At 42.8% G+C, this 21,628-nt stretch overlaps 1 protein-coding gene across 3 annotated transcripts in view; it reads right to left on the bottom strand.

Moving 5' to 3' along the window:
- Nucleotides 1-1,963: 1,963 nt before the first annotated feature.
- The window catches only part of LOC146833596 (short-chain dehydrogenase/reductase family 42E member 1-like), a 131,056-nt gene continuing 111,391 nt past the window's right edge, over nt 1,964-21,628 (bottom strand). For 2 of the 3 annotated variants that reach the window (XM_085601466.1, XM_085601467.1), the window contains 2 exons: nt 9,054-9,155; nt 1,964-7,914 (listed from right to left, as the gene is read on the bottom strand). In XM_085601466.1, coding sequence (XP_085457592.1) covers nt 6,819-7,914; nt 9,054-9,121 — 1,164 coding nt within the window. In that variant the 5' untranslated portion in view covers nt 9,122-9,155 and the 3' untranslated portion in view covers nt 1,964-6,818. Of the gene's footprint in view, nt 7,915-9,053; nt 9,156-16,276; nt 16,345-21,628 lie in introns of all 3 variants that reach the window. The other variant, XM_085601468.1, reaches the window with a different exon arrangement.

The raw sequence follows: 21,628 nt of genomic DNA, 5'->3' as shown, positions 1-21,628 counted from the left end.
CAAGTCTGACAAGTGTCAAGAATACATCTTGTTCTACCATGTCCCTAGGTGGTGCTGGGACAGGGTGTGGTACTGGGACTGATGTGGGAGCCGGTGGAGGCTGAAAAAGAGGTACCCCCAGTTGCAGCTGATGAGGATGTGGCGCAGAGAGGAGGTGATGGTATCTGCGGGCCAGGTAGTGGACTCATTGGCATCTAAGGCGGAGGTTGCTGAGGAAACAGTCTCTGGAATGTGCCCATCATTTGTTGACGAGTGGGCATGAATACCACAGATACCAGCATCATAGGTGGTCCTCTGCAGGTGTGCTGTAGCCTGCAAGGCTGGCAATGACATCTTGGTTAGTCTTCACCTGCAAAAGACCAAGACTCCCAATAATACTCCTGCTGGTAGTAATCTTTACAAGCCTTCTCCTCCTATTCACTACAAGGTGCACATCGAGGACAATGGGCTGTCAGAAGTTTACTTTTGGTCACTGACCTCAGCCTCCAACTCCAGTATATGCACTGAAACATTTAACGATGAGTGCAGAAACTTTAAAGACAGAAAAATAAATTATTTTGTCAAAGGAGACTTATGGATTAAGCGTTGCTGTAGTAACAGCCATTGATGGTGGTTGAACTCGGGGTTTCCGTCGATGGGGAGGTGACTTACCACAGGGACCATCAATGATGAAGTTGTCAATGTTACTACTGTCAACAGGATCCTCTTTGTCGTCGATGTAGGAACACTACCAGTTGACTTTGCTGGTGATATGCCCATTGAGGGGATGGTCACTGATAAGAGGATCCCCTTATTTTGCACTGGAGCCTTGGTTGTCGTCAATGCCTTACAAGACATCAACAACATTGGATGTTTCCGCAGTTTTGTGCACAGGCTACACTTTGCCCTTTTTGACACCTTTTCTGAGGAAGACTTTGTTTTTTCCTTGGAGGATGTGCTTCAGAGGTAAACTCCGATTGTGGAAATTCCACATACTTGCTTTTTTGCGCCACCTTCATGGAAGTGCTTGGAGAGCATTTTTCACGTAATCGTCACCAGGTGAGGGGGCTCTCTTTTTGAAGGTGGAATCTATTCTGTTACAATACATCAGAGCTAACTTCCTTTCTCTGTCCTTACACGTCTTAGAAGGAAACGTCTTGTAAACGTGAAGGCAAAAAATGTGTTTGAGTGAGGTCCACACAAATACACTGATCATGAGGATCATCAGTGTAGATCTTCTTTGTCCGCAGTCTGAACTGGGCTTGAAGAGAGCTCTTTTCTCTTTCTCAACCGTAGTGTCAGTTTATGACAGGCTACAGCCAGCTGGACCAGTAACAAAGAGAAAAATCTCTGAAATCCCCTAAAAAAACTGACAATTTGATGAAAACTGAAGTTAAGGCGGCTCAAATCCATGGAAGTCAAAAAAAGAAGTTGACTTGTAACCAGTATAAGGTAAATCACAGTTTAGAGCAGAGCACCTCTTAAGGACTTCCTCACACATGATGTGCTGTAGATCTGTATTATGGTGGCCTCTAGGGCACGTAGAGAGCTCAGAACTTCCACTTCCTTGGCTGAAGTTCAGGTTGCTTCAAATGAGGTGGGTGTGCTACTAAACAAACACTATTCTTGGGCCTTAGGCGGTTTTACTAGTTATTTAAAGTTACTGCGGATTCACAGGTTGACGACAGGTGACGATTAAATGACTGAATCGAAGAAAAAGTCAATGCTGGAGAATATCAAGTTCTGCTAGTGGTGCTATAAAATACTTAGAACTAAATGTAATGCCTTTCTTAAAACCCGGGGCCATGACCCACTTCTTTCTTTAAAAAACAAAGACACCGGCACCATCCTTTGTTGCAATGCATACTGAGGTTTATGTAAAACTCAAGAGGCCACAGCCCTGCAGTTGAGCAGAATGAAAAATTCTCATTCCACAAGGAATGCATATCCCCAAAAAGAAAGCCGGCGTCACATAAAACAGTGATTGCACATCACAAAATGAACTTTATTGCACTGTAGCATTTGATTTCATGACACTTGTTTATGTTACCCATGACCACATAAATATACAATCTCTTATCCCCAAAAATAAAGAAATAAATGAGTTAGAATGTTAAGCAGGTAGAACGGTTGCATATCATACCAATAACAGTGCTTCATGTACTGAAAGGCAGAGCCCTACATGTAAACAAAGATCCACAGCCCAACAAATGCCCTCAACTTGTGAAGCGTTTCATAACAATCTGTTCAATCACATGTTCACAAGAAGCTTCACGATGGGCAGTATATATATTGTGTGTTAAGTAAAACAGCAAATCCGAGCTGGTCCTTTTTTTCCTGTAAACGAGAAATATCCTTAAATATGGGAATTGTTAGTATAAATTTTCATCACAATAAAGCAACACATGTTTTGTTCACATACCCTTAGAAGAGTCTGTCTATAGTACCCATGATGAGACAAATCTTACAATTTACATTTACAGGTCATTATTGTGGTTTTTGCCCTAACAGCAGACAATCAGAACCAAGAAAAAGAGGTTGACACTTAATTCCATTCCAACCCCATTACCTTACCTTTTATGATGTATTAGGTTAGACGTTATTAATCACGTTTTTGAACATAATTGATTTGTTTAGTTGTGTCAATATTCTAAGAAAAATAATTACACGTGTTAAAAATACTCAACAAATTGGATCTTAGTCACTGAGATTTAGAGGTATTCAGGAAAACACAGTGTCATTATCTACATAGCCCCATTACGAACTGCATCATGAAAGTATTTGTAGTTCAACTGATGATGGCATGATGTTGGGGTCCCATTATCAAGGACAAATCTGCTACTTCTACAAAACAGAACTAAAAACTGTAGATTTTACGACACCTGTAATATGTCGTAAAACATGAGTTAAAACCTAGGGAGTGAAACCAGACCAAGACAAAGTAAAGAGAGGAACAAAAGTAACAGGCAGCATAGATCAGTAGGTTTACAATACAAAGACCTCAAAGTTTAATTGAGACAATAGTGTAATCCTTTAGAAAACGAAAGTCAAGACATAATCCTACGCTAATGTAATCACAGAATTATAGTCCACCGAAACCCACCACAGGAGTTGGCAAAAATGGAAGTCGCACTTGGTGATTTTAGACTTCTGCGAGAAAGAATGTTGTAGGGTAAACATCACATTCGCGAAGCTGTTACTCAAAGTAGAATAGGCATTATGCATAGTAGATTGTTTCTCTGTGGTTCCAAAGGAAGACAATGTAGAACCTTGATGGATTGTGAAATGTTGTACCCTTTGAAGCTTTTAAATAACCTCCTTATGCTGACCTATGTAGATCACATTTGAACATTCTAAACCTGAAGTCTTATGGTAATAGACCCCTCTGTTAGCAAGGACTGCAGACAATAGTTTTGTTATCATTTTTTGATCATCAACCATTGCTTGGCTAAACCATCCAACTCCCAATAACAATATTGTAGCAAGGGTTTAGACTGCAGAGGATGAAAGCTTTTTTTTTTACGTCCAACCACTATTTTTCCAGACCTACTTTTTCTCATTACTCCTGCTTCGGCAGTGCTCCCTACAGTGGTATCTTTTAATAAGAGGAAGATGGAAGGTGTCATTCAGGACTGCACCCATAGGCAGGCAGTATGCCCAATAGAAACATGTCTGCTTTTCATTTCCAGTTTATTCTGCGGTAGTCAGACCGACTCAAAGGGTTAGTTAACTAGACTCAAAGCAGGCTAATAAGTCTAAATCCTTTGTTACCAAAGTGTACCTTTACAGATACAACAATGACCATGGAACACATTTGCAAATCTGTGATCATCCAAAGAGGGAAATTTGTAAGACAGAAATTAATCATTTTACAGTTTCTTCGTACTAGAAAAAGCTCATAGGTTATAACATTAAATACTATATAATGACTTCCCACTCCGCCTCAGAAATCACCATAGGTAAACGTGAGCCAGGATACGAGAGGAACTCCAAAGAGAAAGCAAGAAACTACAATGAGATGCATGGAATACGCAAAAATGAGCCCATCGCATCATTCAGTAGAAAGAAGGTCTGACAAAATGTGTGCTCTGTGGCTATCTCACATAAGCTAGAACCGGGAAAAATCATCAGTGAGATAGTTTTTATACTTAACACAAAGCCTGTGACTAAAATTATTTCTAGGCAAATTATTTCCCTGCACTGCAGGGTGAGGAGCACCTCTTCATAAATACGGCATATATCAGGAAGGAGAGCACCAGCCACATGCAAACCATGCATCAGAATCCTTCACAGCCCACTGAGGAAAATACTTTAAGGCAAAATAGTGCAACAAATGAAACCACTTTGTCTTCATTTCTACAGAGGAAATGTGGATATATGCATAATAATTGTCTTTTCACTTCTGTGCTTTGGTATTCAGGGAGAAAATTTTACTTTACATGTTCTACTGTGTAAACTTTGTCCAGGGTCGGACTGGTTTGTAGGGCAATCGGGCAGTGCTCAATGGGCTGGTCTGACAGGTCAGCCAGTTTTTTGAGCTGTTTGTGGGTCTGTTTTATGGCCAGGTGGTCTGGATTTTACTGTTAGTTTCCACGATATTAAAACATAGATTGCCCACAGCGAGCTCAAATCCATGCATCCATGCAGTCTCATACCTTGCAAATACTTATCCAATGTGTCTTTGCAAGTTCAAAACTTCCCCAATTTGCTCCCTCTAGTTTCTTTCCTCTTTCTTTCTCTTCTCCTTTCCTCCTGTCTTTTCCCCCTGTTGATGTATACTATTTACCAAGCAATACATACTAATACATGTGATGGGTTATATGTAGATGTTCCACCTCGCCCATCTTCCTGGGATTTAGTCTTATACTAGATGAATTTGTAACACTAGTTCTGATATTTATCTGATCATTCTTCCGTGTTAACTTTGATATCTTTTTATCCCAGTCCAGATGTTCCTTTGTTATGCAGTCCCTTTTACGCATTCCACTTTATTATATATTGGCTTCTGAATTTTATGTATTGCTATTGCAATGTAAATGTATTTTCTTTTTAATCAAAACAATAAAGATATTTGAACACAAAAAAAGTCCCCAATTTGCAACCATGGGCCATTTTTTTAGCTTTATAATTCACTAATGGGGCAGTTTTATTTTGGTGCCCCAGCCAATTTTCTGTCCCAGTCTCACCCTGGCTTGGTCTCTATTGCACAATATTTTTCTGCTACAAGTATGCCTGAAGACGTTGTAAAGGAGGTAGTAATATGGAGTTCTAAATGGACTTCCACCACGTCTGTTCCTACGCCTATACCGGCCAATGAGGAGCAGACAGCCGATGCTGTGCTTCTTGGCGTTCTATACAGACTTAAGATGCGACCCTTTATTAGGTCTAAATGTCCCTTATAAAAATTGTTAATGTTCAAGGTGATCTGTAATAAATGTTCATCTCAAGAGAAATTTGGTCCATGTACACAAATACAGCTTAGAAGACCAAGAATAATACTGCAGAACAATGGAAAGTGCTAGATATTAAATTTAAAATTTGCTGCTGTGTTCCCTGGGCTAGTAGTGTGTCATTAAATTGAATCTTTCTTCCAGACCTAATTCTTCACCTTTTGTGTAACATCCTATCTGCAAAATCTCTTGCCCGCGTTAACATTTCGGCCACAGTATCGGACTTTGAGGTATAAGAAATCATACACCCAAGGACAGCATTGTTGAAGAATTAATGTCGCAGTGGTTTCTGCATTTGCTGATCAATTACTATGTTACTGATTTAATTAAAGGTGGATGTTTGAATACGTCTGGAGGAAAAAAACAATATCCGTTTATCCTTTTTTTCATCGTTTGGGTTTTAATGTCCATCTTTACAGACTGTATTAAGAACGACATATCACTGCAAAATTTTCTGTTAAATTAGACAAAAATATTTACTGATGGCTAGAATATAATTATAATTATTTATGCTTGGGTCAGAGAAATCGGATTTTTTTTATTGCAATAGGTGCAGTAATTGAATATTCTTTATAGGCCTAGCCTGACACTAACCTAGATCACGGTGACTACATTTTCTCTGACCTTCTCTGTTCTGGCGGTGTCAAGGGTCAGAGAGTTTACAAGCTCCATGAAGCAGATAGCTCATGGCACTATCAGGGTCAGTGAGTGTACATGTTCCGAGGAGCATGTCTCATACCCTTATCCCCAACATTAAACAGTTGCAAATGGAGGGTTCATAAACTCAAACATGGTCAGAAGTTAGCTCCCCACACTGAGGTTCACTGGAAACAGGGCCTACTGTGAAGCTTCTAGTATAGTAACCAGTATGGCACATTTTGTCCCTGAGAAAAATATGACCCTGTACTTTAGCCACATAAGATGACCAAGTACTTCGCAAAAATATACAAACATTTCTTGAATTACTATATTATTTTTTTTAAAGCACCATTCAAGAAAACATTTACAATACCTCACGACAATGCCCTGCATTATTTTAGCACAGGCAAGTATTTCAGGAAAACAGGTAATCATGCGAGTGTCACTCCGGATGGAATGTTATAAAGGTAACAAGAAATACAACCTCACAAATAAATCCTGAATTTGTAAACTTAAGTATTGCTGTAGCCCTAAATTGTGTCAGCCTAAAATGCCCCATTAAAATTCCTTTTGGAAAACATTGAACGTTCTTAAAAATCAAACTTTTTAAATCGTTTATATAATGTCTGTAATCATGACTTATTAAATCAAGACAGAGGATAACCATTTCAGGACACTGACACATCTCAACTCTCTTGGAAGAAGTTACAGTACTTTGAAATAGTGCACCGGACAATCAGTAGGGTTAAGTTACAATTGCTGGAGCAGCCAAGCAAGGAGCGCCACCAGTAACAGTACTACAAACATTATATTCCAAATCAGATTATTTTGGATATTTTCAGGTTTCTTCCTCCAATGCCCAAAGTGTTTAAACCATTCCACCACTTCCTGGAGGCTATAGGGCTGAGCTTGATAACCTAGTTCCTTTTTGGCTTTCTCCATGCTGAAGTAATGGGTGACCCCAGTTTTGTACACCTCAGTGCGTGTAAGAATTGGTTGAAAGTTGTAAAAACGACTCACAAGAGAGTGAACCATTTCTGATAAGAAAGCAAAGAAATAGACAAGAGACAGAGGTAAGCGCAAGGTGGGAAAGGTGTAACCCAGGCCTTCCACTAAAGGTCGGAAGAACTCAAAGTTGTTCACAGGCCTAGAATCAGAAATGAAATATGGTTGGCCAGCAGCTATGTGGTCCTTCTCTTCCTTCAGAGCTTCTGAGGCCAAAATATGAGCTGAAATTAGATTATCAACATGAACAAATTCTACCAGGCTGCTCGGATCTCCATACACGACCTTGAAGAGCCCCTGCTCAAGGTAACCGACTATTCTTGGGAGATGTCTCTGTTCCCCAGGCCCGTAGATCCCGGCTGGTCTAAGGGCACATGTGCGTAACACGCCATCCTGTCCTTCGAGCATCATGTTGTTGGCTTCAAGAACTTTCATCTCTGCTAAAGCCTTGGTCCGCGAGTAGTGGTCTGGATGGAGGTGCAGAGGTAGGTAAGGTAGAGATTCATCCCCATTTTCTATAACTTGACCCCCAAACACAACATTGTAGGTGCTGGTGTAAACAAGCCTTGGGACGCCTCGTCGGATGCAAGCTTGGATGACATTTGCTGTACCTTTCACATTCACATCCTCTATCAGACATCTGTTGAGCTGCTCTTTTCCTGACATCCCATAGGAAGCGGAGTGGAACACGCAGCTTACACCAGCCAGCACTTTCTCCACTTCAGCTAGGCAGCGAACATCTCCTTCAACAAAGGTCATCCCCGCTGGCAAGTCATGGACTGGCTTCCGTACATCAAAAAGAATCACGTTAACGCCTTTTTTGTTCAGAGCAACACCTAACCTGCAAAACAAAAGCTACACATCAGTAAAAGGCACGGGGGGATTGTTGCCCAATTCTCAAACTCTGACATCCATTCTCTGTGGGCCTGTAACTCCCTTATCTAGTGAGTCCTGTGATCACTCGCTCAGTGTAGCTCAGACACAATGCGTACAATACTGTGCTTTCCTAGCTCAAACTGTTGTAATTTGGGACTTTTCTTGTTAATTCAATTAAAACAAACTTTCTATAGTGGAGTGATCTAATGGCCACAGATGTCATTAGCTATCCACAGTAATGAAAAACCTGAGGAGTAACTTATCCTTAATTAAAAGAAGCCTTTATCTGAAAGGGTTAGGTATTATGAAGAACTGAGATAAGAGATAGGGGATCACTTCCATTTAATAGGTTGTTCTGAGTAACGTGTTCTGTTAATGTATAGAACAGATCTAGAGGAAGACATAGGTTGAACAACCAACCACATTGGGCCAGATAGGTAAACATCTATGTCTATTTGTATTTCTTGTGTCAGAGCTTCTTCATCAGTAGTGAATCAAAGTGCATATCACATTTTTATATTCTTCATAGAGTAGCTTCAAAGATGCATTAAAGTTTACACCTTGATAAATTACATAGTGTGTGCTTAAATTCCCAATACATAAAATAGATAATAAACATACCCAATATTCCTCTATGTGAACCTAGTGTAGATGCTAACAAGTGAATGGCCAAATGCGCAGGGCAGTGCACACTGGATCACCGGGAGAATCAAACAGCCCTTGTACTGGGGAAGGACTGCCCGCCATTGGGTTTCCAATTTATTCATTAATTTATCACACTGAGCTATGACTCGGGGTCCAAAATGTACAGGGTAGCATGCCGCTCGTCCACTGAAATGGCTTCAGCAGGCTCCTTAGCTGTACAAAGCACTATATAAATGCAATTGGAAATCAGATGTGTTGAACTGGTTGAGACTATCATTCGGGAATACTCATGCAGGCTTCAAACTTGGCACCTACTTCTGTACCTTAAATGGATGTTAGTGTGACTACTGAGCAATACAACAAATACTCAGATTCACTGTCACACAACAGGCTGCCTTCTAATTTTGAAACCTTTGAATTAAAACATTTAAAAATAACAGAAAACAAAGCTATACTAACCGATGACCAAAGTACCCGCCTCCTCCGGTAACCAGGACAGTTTCTTGAACATCTGCAGCACGTGCCATGTCCTGTTTTTTGGAATGTTTAAATCAACTACACCTGGAGGGAGGAAACACAAGATAGTACACTGTGAAGTGGTTTGCACAGCTTCCCCAACAGATCCTCTGTAGGGAATATTGTCCTGGCATAAACCATAGCCAGAATTATTCCACCATAGGAACAACTGTTATGAGTCAAATCTCAAACTCTGAAGCTTGTAGGACCCTCCATTCACTGGTCAAAACAGGAAGTGGACCATAGCAAGAAAATCATGCTTCAAATGAAAAGGGTTGGGGTCCTTCAATTGAAAAGGGATGGAGGGAGGGGGAGGACACACAGTCACGGCCCAAAAAAAAGTAAATTATTTAAAAACAGTTGTAACTCAGCTAAATTAACAATCATTCCTCTCTTCCATTTTTAACTTATTTCAAGCAATGTTTCCTATTTACTACGCACTCCACATAATTAGGTCGCATTCAACCTTCGAAAGCTGAAATCGCATCATAGACCAAAAACTGCATCCTGCAAATATTGCCGATAAACAATTAGACAAAATAAAATGTTTCCTTTTCTTTACTTCCAACCCAAAATGCAACATTTTCATTTTCATTTCATTTCATTTTTAAATTCTTTACAATTCTGTAGAATTGTATGGCACAGCATTGTATGTCTGGGAAGACTTCCTTCCTTTCACAACACTTACATTTTTCGCTACACATGATTCGCATACTACAGTAGATAATACCATACATATAAACTCAGTTGCAGCTGGTGTCGGGTGGAAAATGGTAGGGGGACATCGTATAGTTTATTAACCTTTCTTAAGCTGTTCTGAATTTTCTTTGATGCCTGTCTTGCTCTGCGGCTTTCTGCCCTTGCTTCGCTTTGCATCTGCTTAAGAGTGGTAAACAGAGTATGAAAGGGGTCCTGTAGGGGAGGAGTAGGGCCAACTGCCGCACCTTCAGTGATATTGCCGGAATTGCTCTCCTCCTGGTATACTTGCGAGGTTGCAGAGTAATCCCACATTAGCCGTTTCTCTAAGTGTCTAGGTGAGTCAGGATTCTGTCTCCTTAATTTTACATGACTTTTCCTCGTTGTGGATTCTTTCCCTGATGTGCTGATATCTGACTCAGTACCTTCCTGATCATCCTCCTCTGTATTGGACTCCGATGAAAGTGCTGACCCCGAGTCTTCATTCACCGAATAAAATTCTCCTTCCCCTTCTAGAGAGGTACAATCCCCTCCCCCCTGAGGGTGCTTACCGGCAATTGACCCCCCTAAAAAGTTCTGGTTTACTAAACTGTCCCTGCTGCCCCAGGTGCCGATCATTTTTTTAGAGGAATTCATCTCTTCTTCCATCAACATTAAAGCTCCCAGCATATCGGCAGTGGTGCCACCCATACTCCTCATACCAGTAGCCAGACCTCTGGGCTCCTCTTTGCCTCCATTATTAGACTCCTTTTGCTGCTCACCCCCAGCGTCTAATCCGCCTGCCGCATGTATCTGCACTTCTGCAGTGTTCTGCTTCATTCTCGGCACCGGCACCAGCTCACCTTGTTGCCTAGCAGCCAGACTCTCTTCGCCGTCAGTTACGTCCTCGAGGACGCTTCCCGAGGCCAGAATGACAGCGCCGTCAGTTTCACTGAGAGGATCCGGTATCTCTGGCGTCTCGAGGAGCTTCACTGATAGGATCTCTTTCATGGTAGGTTGCCGCATTCCCGCGTCCCGATTCTTGTTTTCATCTCCTTTCCCGTCTCCTTTCCCGGGATTAACTTTATTCGCGTTGCGGTCATCCCCAGTACTTCCACTGTTACTTTTAGCAGCCACGCTCGGTTTCCGCGTGTCTCCTTTTTTCACTTTTTCCAACACTTTCTTGATCGCGCCGGTGTTCTTCCCTGCGGGAGTGTCTGTTTTTAAGCTAGCAGTTGTTCCAGCCTTCACTGCGGCTGACGGATCCGATATCTTTTTCCCCCTCTCACTCGCCTTCTCTTGATTTGCGCGGTTGGGTATTTTAGGAGCCATCGGATGTCCGTCTAAATATCTCTTAGTTGCTTGCTTAACTCGAATCCAACCCTGTCCGATCCAGAGCACTTGTTCCTTAATACGCTGAACTTTATGTAGCCCTTTGTGCCACCATCGTACGATCTCCATCAGGGGTATTTTCCCGGATAGCACAGCATCTTACACAACAAATTATTCATGAGTGTGGGAGAGGGAAAGGATGCGACCTCTCAGCACAACGTTGCAGCGGCCATCTTGCCTCCCGTTCCTGAACTTGGCAATTATTAAGGAAGCAACCATCTATGGAAAAGTAATTACGGACTACATCTCCCATTAATCATTGCGTTTTGTCTCATCCAGAGCAGCTGCATATCAGCGGACGATTGGATTAAAAAGGAGGATGTGGCCCGGCTTGCTTCTTTCGACTGCGGTGCCTCTGAGGAAGTGAACTACGAAACGCGTCAGGTGGCAGTCGTATGCTAATGGACTGAGAAGCGAAGCTGAGCATACCAAATAAATGCTTTTACTGGGGAAAAGAGTGTCGTGTTCGAGTGCTGCTTGCCCTTTGGTCACCCCAACGAGCCTTGATGTAACTAGCGGCAGACCAGCCGCTGAGCGAGCACCACCCCATGTGAAGGGGGCCACGAGTTCCGAAGCACGGGGCTCAATGTGGAGCACGGTGTGTGGATTGAGCGCGGCTTCACTCCTTGGGCCTCAATGCAGAGCTTTGAACTTGGCAATTATTAAGGAAGCAACCATCTATGGAAAAGTAATTACGGACTATATCTCCCATTAATCATTGCGTTTTGTCTCATCCAAAGCAGCTGCATATCAGCGGACGATTGGATTAAAAAGGAGGATGTGGCCCGGCTTGCTTCCTTCGACTGCGGTGCCTCTGAGGAAGTGAACTACGAAACGCGTCAGGTGGCAGTCGTATGCTAATGGACTGAGAAGCGAAGCTGAGCATACCAAATAAATGCTTTTACTGGGGAAAAGAGTGTCGTGTTCGAGTGCTGCTTACCCTTTGGTCACCCCAACGAGCCTTGATATATATATATATATATATATATATATATATATATATTCATTGAAAAAAACCATAGGTTTCAGGGACGTTATAGTTACAAATTAGCATTTGAAAAACCTTTGAAATTCACAGAAAAAACCATAGGTTTGGGGGACGTTATAGTTAGTTGGATATTTCACTCATACAAAACCATAGAAATTCCGCCGTTATAGTTAGTTGAGCTAACTATAACTCGCGCCCCCGCAATACACTGTTGATGATGTCACATATTACATCATTCATGACATGGTCAGTGACATCACTGATGACATCACTGATGACATCTCAAATGACATCACTGATGACATCACTGATGACCTCATCCAGTGAATGTGCTTTTGTTTAAAATTTAAATATGTATTATATAAATACCAAGCTGTATTGAAGAATGAGTGGATGTATAAGTGTCTGGATGGAGGATTTAGTAGGTGTGTGACTCACTGTTTAAGTGAGTGATTAAACGTGTCTTACTGAATACATAGGTTAGTGACTAAACTGTGTGAATGTCTGTATCAGTCTGTCTTTTGTTGTATAACCTTCTGCATCAGTTGCTCAGTAGCTCCACGGGTGTCTATATGGGTTATTGATTAGTTGTCTGAGTAATTGTATGGGAGATTGATTGTGTGTGTGTGTGGTTGGGTGGGGGGTGTAACTCTGCATAGATGTGTGAGTGGTTGATTGACTGGGTCTATGACTTTAAGTGTGTATGTGGAAACAGTTCTATGGGTGAGTGAGTGTGTGTATGGATGTGTTGGTGAATGACTGGATGTCTCAGTTGTAGATGTCCAAGTAAGTACAAAAGTAAAAGGCAATGTATGTGCGAGTTGGAGTATATAAATGACTATATCTGAGAGGCAGTGATTGTGGGATGAGTGTATACTTGTATTAGTGATTATATAAGAGAGTAAGTATGCGTTAGTATCTGTATGAATAAATGAGGTGGTGTGTGTATAACTGTGTAGGTGAGTAAATGGAACTGTGATTGATTCTTTGCATAACTGACTAGGATGAGTGGTGGTGTGTGAGTGTCTGTATTGGTGTATGAGTGCACATGATAGTGTTGTATTGATCAGTGACTACATGTATGAATGGTTGTATGGATGAATGAGTGCATGTGTCTGTAGACCTAGGAATTAGTGAGTGCGTTTGTAGTAACTGGTATTGGTGTGTCGATGGTTTTGTAAATGGTAGTCTGTATTTTACAGGGGGTGTATCAAAGGTTATATTAGGGTGTGAGGAGGTGCAGCAGATTGTCATGTGGATGATGTCATCAGTGATGTCATTTGAGATGTCATCAGTGATGTCACTGACCATGTCATGAATGATGTAATATGTGACGTCATCAGCAGTGCATTGCGGGGGCACGAGTTACAGTTAGCTCAACTAACTATAACGGCGAATTTCTATGGTTTTGTATGAGTGAAATGTCCAACTAACTATAACGTACCTGAAACCTATGGTTTTTTCAGTGAATTTCAAAGGTTTTTTAAATACTAATTTGTAACTATAACGTCCCTGAAACCTATGGTTTTTTCAGTGAATTTCAAAGGTTTTCTAAATGCTAATTTGTAACTAGAACGTACCTGAAACCTATGGTTTTTTCAGTGAATTTCAAAGGTTTTTTAAATGCTAATTTCTAATTATTTTCTTCTTTAAACCTATAGTTTTTTCAGTGATTTTAAATTATCACTTCATTGTCAACCTAGTGAAAACAGCCAATATCCCCCGTTTTCCAGCAATAGCTTCCACAAAAAAACAATTGTCACAAATGAGAACAACTAACGGTAATAATATACAGAGTAGACGTCCCTGCGCAAAAATTAACACAAAAGCACCAGTTCCCGATATTTTCAACGAGCAGCCAAATCTGGGGTGCGATCCAAAAACAGGGAATAAGCCACGTTTGCAGTAGGTATCTAACATCTGCATTTTACTGGTGTAAACCAGGACGACTACCAACAATGCGAAAGGGATCGCAGCCCAGAATCACATCTGAAGCGCAACATACGTCATAGAGTTACTGATCACGCAGCTCAAACACCCATGTAGGCCACAACACTCACTGCCACCAGCCTCAGGACGTCCCCCCCTGACCTCCCCCTTCCCTACTACCACTGAGGCAGCGCAGATCAGGACAGCAGACCTTCCAAAAACGGCATGGTCCCTCAGCCACACAATACTTGAATGTTGGCAGATATGGCAAGCAAATATGTGTGAAGGATGCAACTCATCCATCAATAATAATAATGCACACAATACCAAGTGTAGCGGTGATGTGCTGAACAGACCTCACTATACAGATCATAAACCTCTCCATCTATACATATACTGCTGGTGCTTGTAGTGTTGTGCACAATAGACGCAACCATGTTACCTCAGGCAGTGGGGAAGATCTGACATGTAGCTGTGTTGTCCTCCCCTGGAAGCGGAAGCGCAGTGGTCTGGTCCAACGTACGCCACTCCAGCGTAGGAGTATGAATAAATAAGTCGGGGCTCTGGGCATGGTTCACTTGCGAACTGTGAAGACCAATGAGTCTGCCAGAGCGGCGGTCCTCACCCTGCCACGTGGCTGCCGCCATGACCGCAGGTCTCCTCAACACAGGCCCCCTGCAAACCCAGCGGCACAGCACCGCAGACTTATGTCTGTACAGACTACTGCCTTCGATCTACACTGCGGACAGCAGGCATCACAATTCAGATGGAGTAGCGATTGCAGATGATGCAGTCCAGTACGCAAGATACATTGCTCCCAGTGCGGCCCTCTCGGACCACGCATCATTGCAGGGTGCACACACGCTGAGTGCTTCAGGTGCCACTACCTCAGTGCACCACAAGTCATCGCCACAAGGCCTTATTAAGGCAGAATTCAAAAGACATTGGTCCGAGCGCGGTTCCCCCGGACCACGCATCATCGCAGGGTACATACACGCTCAGTGCCAAAGGTACTACTAACTCAGTGCACCATAAGTCATCGCCACGTGGCCTTATTGAGGCAGAATTCAATAGACAAAAGACACTGCTCCTAGTGCGGCCCTCCCGGACCACGCATCATCGCAGGGTACGTACACGCTGAGCGCCAAAGGTACTACTAACTCAGTGCACCATAAGTCATTGCAAGGAAGAGTGAACAGTTTTATTTCAGCACTGAGGCATACTATCCCTCGAAAATCACCCAAAAATACTTATAATATAAAAAGAACAGAAGAATGGAAGTACATTAATGATTACAATCCGGTGAGTTTGAAGATGTGGAATGCAAATATGGACATACACTATGTTGCAGATAACTCAATTGCTGTTTCTCGCTATGTCACGTCATATATTACCAAGTCTGAGAAGACAGAATTGAAAGAAATTTGGGAAAAAATTTCACAGGAGGAAACACTTAGCAAAAAATTGTACAGCTTCAGCTTGAAGATGCTTTCACATAGAGAAATTGGATCCTACGAATGTTCGGATCGATAGACATCTGCAACTTTATATTAAGTCAAGAGGAATCATCTGGATAAGTCTAGGTCTTGCTGCGGCACGAAATAGAGTTTTAATGTAAATGATATAAAACAAGTTTGTGATGATATAGAGTTACGTTTCTTTGCTAGTCAAGAGAAGTGTACAGAAAATAAGTTTGATAAGTGTACGTGTTGAAGAAGAGATGGAAGATAATACTGATGTGAAGTTTGAAAAAGAAATAAAGTTTTAAGTAGTTTCTGCTGAAAATCTCAACTATGTTTGTTTTTGTTCTCGACGTACTCATTATAAAATTCAAACTAGGAATGTAGATGCGTTTTTAAAAAGTGAAAAGGATAACAATGATAAATAGAAAGAATATCCTGCTTATCTGTGTGTGGAAGCTCGTTTTAAGTAAGTACTGTACAATGTATTTGTAAATATTGTTACAATAAATTTGAACAAAACAAAATGCCAGCTAGAGCTGTCCATAATGACTTAGAATTAGTTGCTATACCTCCAAAACTTACAGATTTAAATACATATAAGGCCATCATTATACAATCTGTGCACCCTTTTCAGGCTATAATTCGTATGCAGCCTTAAACAGGTAAGCTGCCTTCAACAGATCTATAAAGAGGTTTAAAAGGAAAAGTTGTGTATTTACCTTTAGATTTAAAGAAAATTGTTGAAACTGTTGGTGTAGAAAGAGACGATACTGAACCTGCAGTCATTCTTGTTAATGGTGTACCCACAAAGAGTCGGAAAATATGGCAAGAGTTAGTACATGTCACGAAAGTCCAAAAAGCTACATTATAACTGGTGCAAAACAATATTTACTATAAAATTGTAAATGTAGGAGAAGAAATGACTTTAGAAGATGAAACACATATTTCAAGTGGACAATTCAAGAAAAGAAGAAATTTATGAACATTATACTATACATCCTCTACATTCAAAAGAACTGATAGGACATACTATTGAGTTGTTCCAGATGAAAAAAGCAAAACGAACTCCCATGAGTGTGTGGGAAACAAGTTTGGAAGCTTGTTGTTTTCCACAGCTCTTCCCTACTGAAAAAGGTAGACAATATGATGAACGACCAGTTCAGATTCTAGTTTCAGAATACCGTACTTTACAACTGTACTCAGAACAACCAAGATTTCCTCAGTGTATTCCATAAATGTTTCATCTTTTGTTCCATACACCTACACTGCGGTCAGCAGAGCTCACAATTTAAATTGAAACATGATTTATTTATTAGAGAGAATTGTACTCTATGTCCTCGAACTTTGTCAAGAGGAAGTGACTAAAAACATTCCTCGATGTCTGTGCTGACTATTGCCTTCGATGTACACTAGCGATAGCAGGGCTCACAATTCACATCGAGTTGCGATTCTGTGTTTTGCCCGCACCATGTATCATTGCTGGATGCGCAGACGTTAGTTGCTTCTGATGCCCCTATCTCAGTGCAACACAACTCATGCACCCTTTCTGATACAATATTTTGTGAATAATTTCACATTTGCTGTCCTACCTCAGTGTATCACAAGTCATGAACCCTTTACAATAGAATTGTTTCTGCATGATTTCATATCTGGTACCTGTACCTTAGTGCAGCACAAATCATTGACCCTTTATGATTGAATCTGTGTCTGATCCAATGATTACTGTTGTACTTGTTGCCAGCACCAACCATTCCTGGAGGGTTGGCTTACAATCACCCCACACACATCCAACACAGACATCACTGGACATGTGACCCTGGTAATAAAAAGGAGTCGAGCGCGAGTGCACGTACCCAGTTCCCTTATCTATCTGTGTCCGTGTGTTCATTATGTATGCAACATGCTGCCCCTAGGCCCTACCACATTACAGAGTGCTCTGGACAGCGTATGCAACCATCTTACCTTTGACAGTAGGGGAAAACTTTTATTATGTAACTTTGTCTCGGTCATTGTGCAAGTACGTACGTAGAGACTGCATCGTTAGAGTACTGCAAGCAGAGTGTATAGTGAATTTATAAGTGCGTGAGGATCGTCGCAGTGATTGTATAAGTACATATGTTGGTGCAGCCTAACTCCGACAACAAGCTTGTCTCTAATTGGCTGCCCGCCATGTGCCAAAAACTGAAACTTCAACTTTCCATGGCTCTGTATTGCTACAGCTGCAACTCTCCACTAAATGTGCAATAAACATTCATATACACACAGATGTCTCATGTTAACCATCCTTCTTGTGTGGAACTATGGATGAATATAGGGTCAGTAATTCCCTGTACCTTCCATGATGGCCATATTGTTGGACTTGGCACACAGAGTGACACTTTGGCTTTTGCAACCCGGGTGACAGTAGCACTCCAACACGGACACCAGCATTGCCACAGCCACTCCCTCACGGCTGATATACACCCACACCACACCCATCCAGCACAGGCGTCACCGGACACGTGACCCTACTAATAAAAAAGACCGGGCGCACGTGTTCTACGTCATTTTAGAGTTGCTCGCAACGCATGCACTGCGACCGGCACAGTCACACCGCCACTGTGATGGCCCGTCCCGGTGGTCCGGACACTTGATGTTTTGTGTGCTCTGCTGCACCGCAGTGTAGGCCTGAGCCCAACAGCGAGGGCCTACCGCCACGTTTGTGGCCTCACTTCTCACTGAGTTAGTAGCACCGCAAGCACTGAGCGGGTGTACAACCTGCGATGATGATAGGCGCACTAGTATGTCCTCTGCCATGGCAATATTAAGACTCCGTACCAAATGTGAGACCTATTAGCTTGCAGAACGGAGCTGCATGATGTGGAGGGTGCCATGACTGCGAAAAGGTGAGCAGTAAGGCCTAGGTGCGCAGCGTCGGGCAGATACCTCTGGGCGGCGGGAGTGGATGGGGTACAGCAGCCTGAATGCAGAAAGACGGCAGAGCGATTTAAGCGTACGCACTCGTATATACTCTGCCACAGCGTCGTATTGGTAACGCGGGCACTGGTGCAATGCCCGAGGAGCTGGTGCCAAGTTCCAACTGTGGGCTGCTTTTTGGAGCAGTCTTGGGGGCAGATTTGGGCGGTGTCACTGTTGTTTCGATACAGCCAGTGGGTATCTGAATGGCCTTTCTGGAGGCAGATCAGCGTCATTACCTCACGTTTAGCAACCGGCAGAGGTGTCACTTTGTTTCTCTCGCAGGGCCGCCCATTAATGTATGCATACCTAGCAGGGCAGGGGGCCTGAGTAGAAGTTGCCTCACTTGTTTTTAAGTCACCAGTGTAAACGAACCCGTGCATTTTTTTGTATCCCACCCACTCCCCCTTTTTTAAATAAAAATTTCGCCGAAGCAGTGTTTTGAGGAAAGACATTATGCCCGGGTCGATTTTGAATCCTAATCCAACCCTGCTCTGCCATTACTAATTCTGTACTATCTTTCAGATGTGGGAGCTTGAGAGTTCCACTAGGTCGCGGCACATGGTTGGAGACAGAGCGGTGGCGTAAAGGTAAGCTGTGACGGTTTTGTAACCAGTGTGGGCACTCAGTGTCCCTCCTCATCTCTTCCTTTCTCCCCCTCACACTCTTTCTATCTCCCGCTTCCGCTTATACTGTTTGTCTCTTTCTCTCTCTCTCTCCCTTTCTCTCGGTTTTCTCTCTCTGTTTCTCTCTCTTACTCTTCCTCTGTTTCTCTGTTCCTCTTTCTCACACTCTTTCTCTCTCTTCCTCTCTCACTGTTTTTCTCTCTCTCGTCTTTCTCACTCTTTCTCTGTCTTCTCACTTTCTTTCTTTTTTTCTCTCTCTCTTTCTCTCACTCTTTCTCTCTGTCTTCTGCTCACTCTTTCTTTCTTTCTCACTCTCTTCCTCTCTCCTTTGATGGACGCAAGATGCATAATATTATCTTGCTTTTTATCTAACAGGCTGTGAATCACGAATCGACGTTCACCCCCCCCCCCCCCCCCCAACACCACCAAAGCTGAACGCGCAAAAAATCTGCGATGATGCGTGGCCATCCTGAACGCATGACAAAGTTGCTTCGGCACGTGGTGGACCCTCTTACACACATGCCGGTGGCGGAAGGTGAGCAGAGAGCCTTCTTTCCGCAGGAGCGGGCAGTCACCTCTGGGAGGTGGGAGTGGATAGTGTGCAGCAGTCTGGGTGCACAAGAGCGCACAGACACCTCCGAGCAGTAGGAGTGGATGGGGTGCACAAGCCTCATTGCGAATTAGCGAAACAGAGAATTACGCATGTGCAGTTGTATGTACTCTGCAATTACTAATTCTATACTATCTTTCAGATCACTAAACTTGAGGGCTGCACTATCTCCCGGCACGTGGTTGGAGACACACCGGTGGCACAAAGGTGAGTTTCGAAGATTTTCTCCAGTGTCAACACTCACTCTCCATCTCTTCCTTTCTATCTCTCACACTTTCTCTCTTTCTCTGTCTCTTACTCTCTCTCATTCTTTCTTTCTCTCTTCCACTCTCTTTCTCTCTCCCTCTCTCGCTCTCTCTCTCTCTTCCTCTCTCTCACACTGTTTCTCTCTTTCTATCTTCCTTGTATCTTACTCTTTCTCTCTTTTTCCCTCTCTTCCTCCTTCTCTCTCTCCCTCACTCTTTCTCCTCTCTCTCCCTCACTCTCTCTTTGTCTTCCTCTCTCTCATTTTCTCTCTCACTCTTTCTCTCTCTCTCTCACACTGTTTCTCTCTTCCTTGAAACAGAGAATTACGCGTGTGCAGTTGTATGTACTCTGCAATAACTAAATCTATACTATCTTTCAGATCACTGAACTTGATGGTGCACTATGTTCCGGCACGTGGTTGGAGACACACCGGTGGCACAAAGGTGAGCTGCGAAGATTTTTTCCAGTGTCAACACTCCCTCTCCATCTCTTCCTTTCTCTCTCTCTCTCTCACACTTTCTCTCTTTCTCTGTCTCTTCCTCTCTCTCATTCTTTCTCTCTTCCTCTCTCTCCCTCTCCAACGTTCTCGCTCTCTCACACTGTTTTTCTCTTTATCTCTCTTCCTCTCTCTCACACTGTTTCTCTTGTTGTGTTCCTCTCTGTCTCACTCTCTCTCTCTTTGTCTGGCTTTCTCCCTCTCACTCTTCCTCTCTCTCTCCCTCCTTCTCTTCCTCTCTCTCACACTGATTCTCTTTCTCTCTTCCTTGTATCTCATTCTCTCTTTCTCTGTCTTCTTCTCTCTCACACTGTTTCTCTCTTCCTTGTAGCGCACTCTCTCTCTTCCTCTCACTCACTCTTTCTTTCTTCCTCTCTCTCACTCTTTCTCTGTCTTCCTCTCTCTCACACTGTTTCTCTTTCTCTCTTCCTTGTATCTTACTCCTTCTCTGTCTTCCTCTCTCTCTCGCTCTCTCTCTCTTTCTCGGTCTTCCTCTCTCACTCTCTCTTTCTCTCTTCCTCTCTCCCTCTCTCTCACTCTTTCTCTCTCGATCTCCTTTGCTGGACACATGACGCACCATCTTATCTTTCTTTTTGTCTTGCAGGCTGTGAATCACAAATGGACCAGTGATGACACGCCACGGCTGTACATAGTTTTATTTGTTGTTGTTTTGTTTTAATAAAATGTGTTTTATATGTAAAGCTATACATGACTAAGATTTTTATTTCTCCAACCTTTTCATTAATAGTTCATAGAGGGACACTTCCGGGCCCAAGAAGGTTGTTGGGGGTATGCTGGTGATGTGGGAAGAGGGTGCGTTACCTGCTAATGTGGGGAGACGCAGCGTGAAAGGGGTATCTCTCACAGAAAGAGCTCCGGTATGTTTTCAGATATGCCTGGGACAGATGCCAGCTGACGGACTGAATCACAAAATGGCTTTTCAATGCTCATATAGTGTGACTTATGAACAGTTCGTACCCAGGCTCGCAGAGGGACAACTGCGGTCCGTCCGCTCGCCTCACAGAGGCAGAACTACAAGCCGTCCGCTCCCAAAGGAACAGCAGCGTAGTAGCTCGCAGAGGTAGAGGCACAGCAGCGTACTAGCTCGCAAAGGTAGACAGCTGCGAGCCGACGGACT

The sequence above is a fragment of the Triturus cristatus genome, chromosome 4_2 (assembly GCF_964204655.1).
Source record: "Triturus cristatus chromosome 4_2, aTriCri1.1, whole genome shotgun sequence".
Taxonomy (NCBI): Eukaryota; Metazoa; Chordata; class Amphibia; order Caudata; family Salamandridae; genus Triturus; species Triturus cristatus.
The sequence above is the reverse complement of the archived record's forward strand: the minus strand, read 5'-3'. Positions and strand labels throughout refer to the sequence as shown.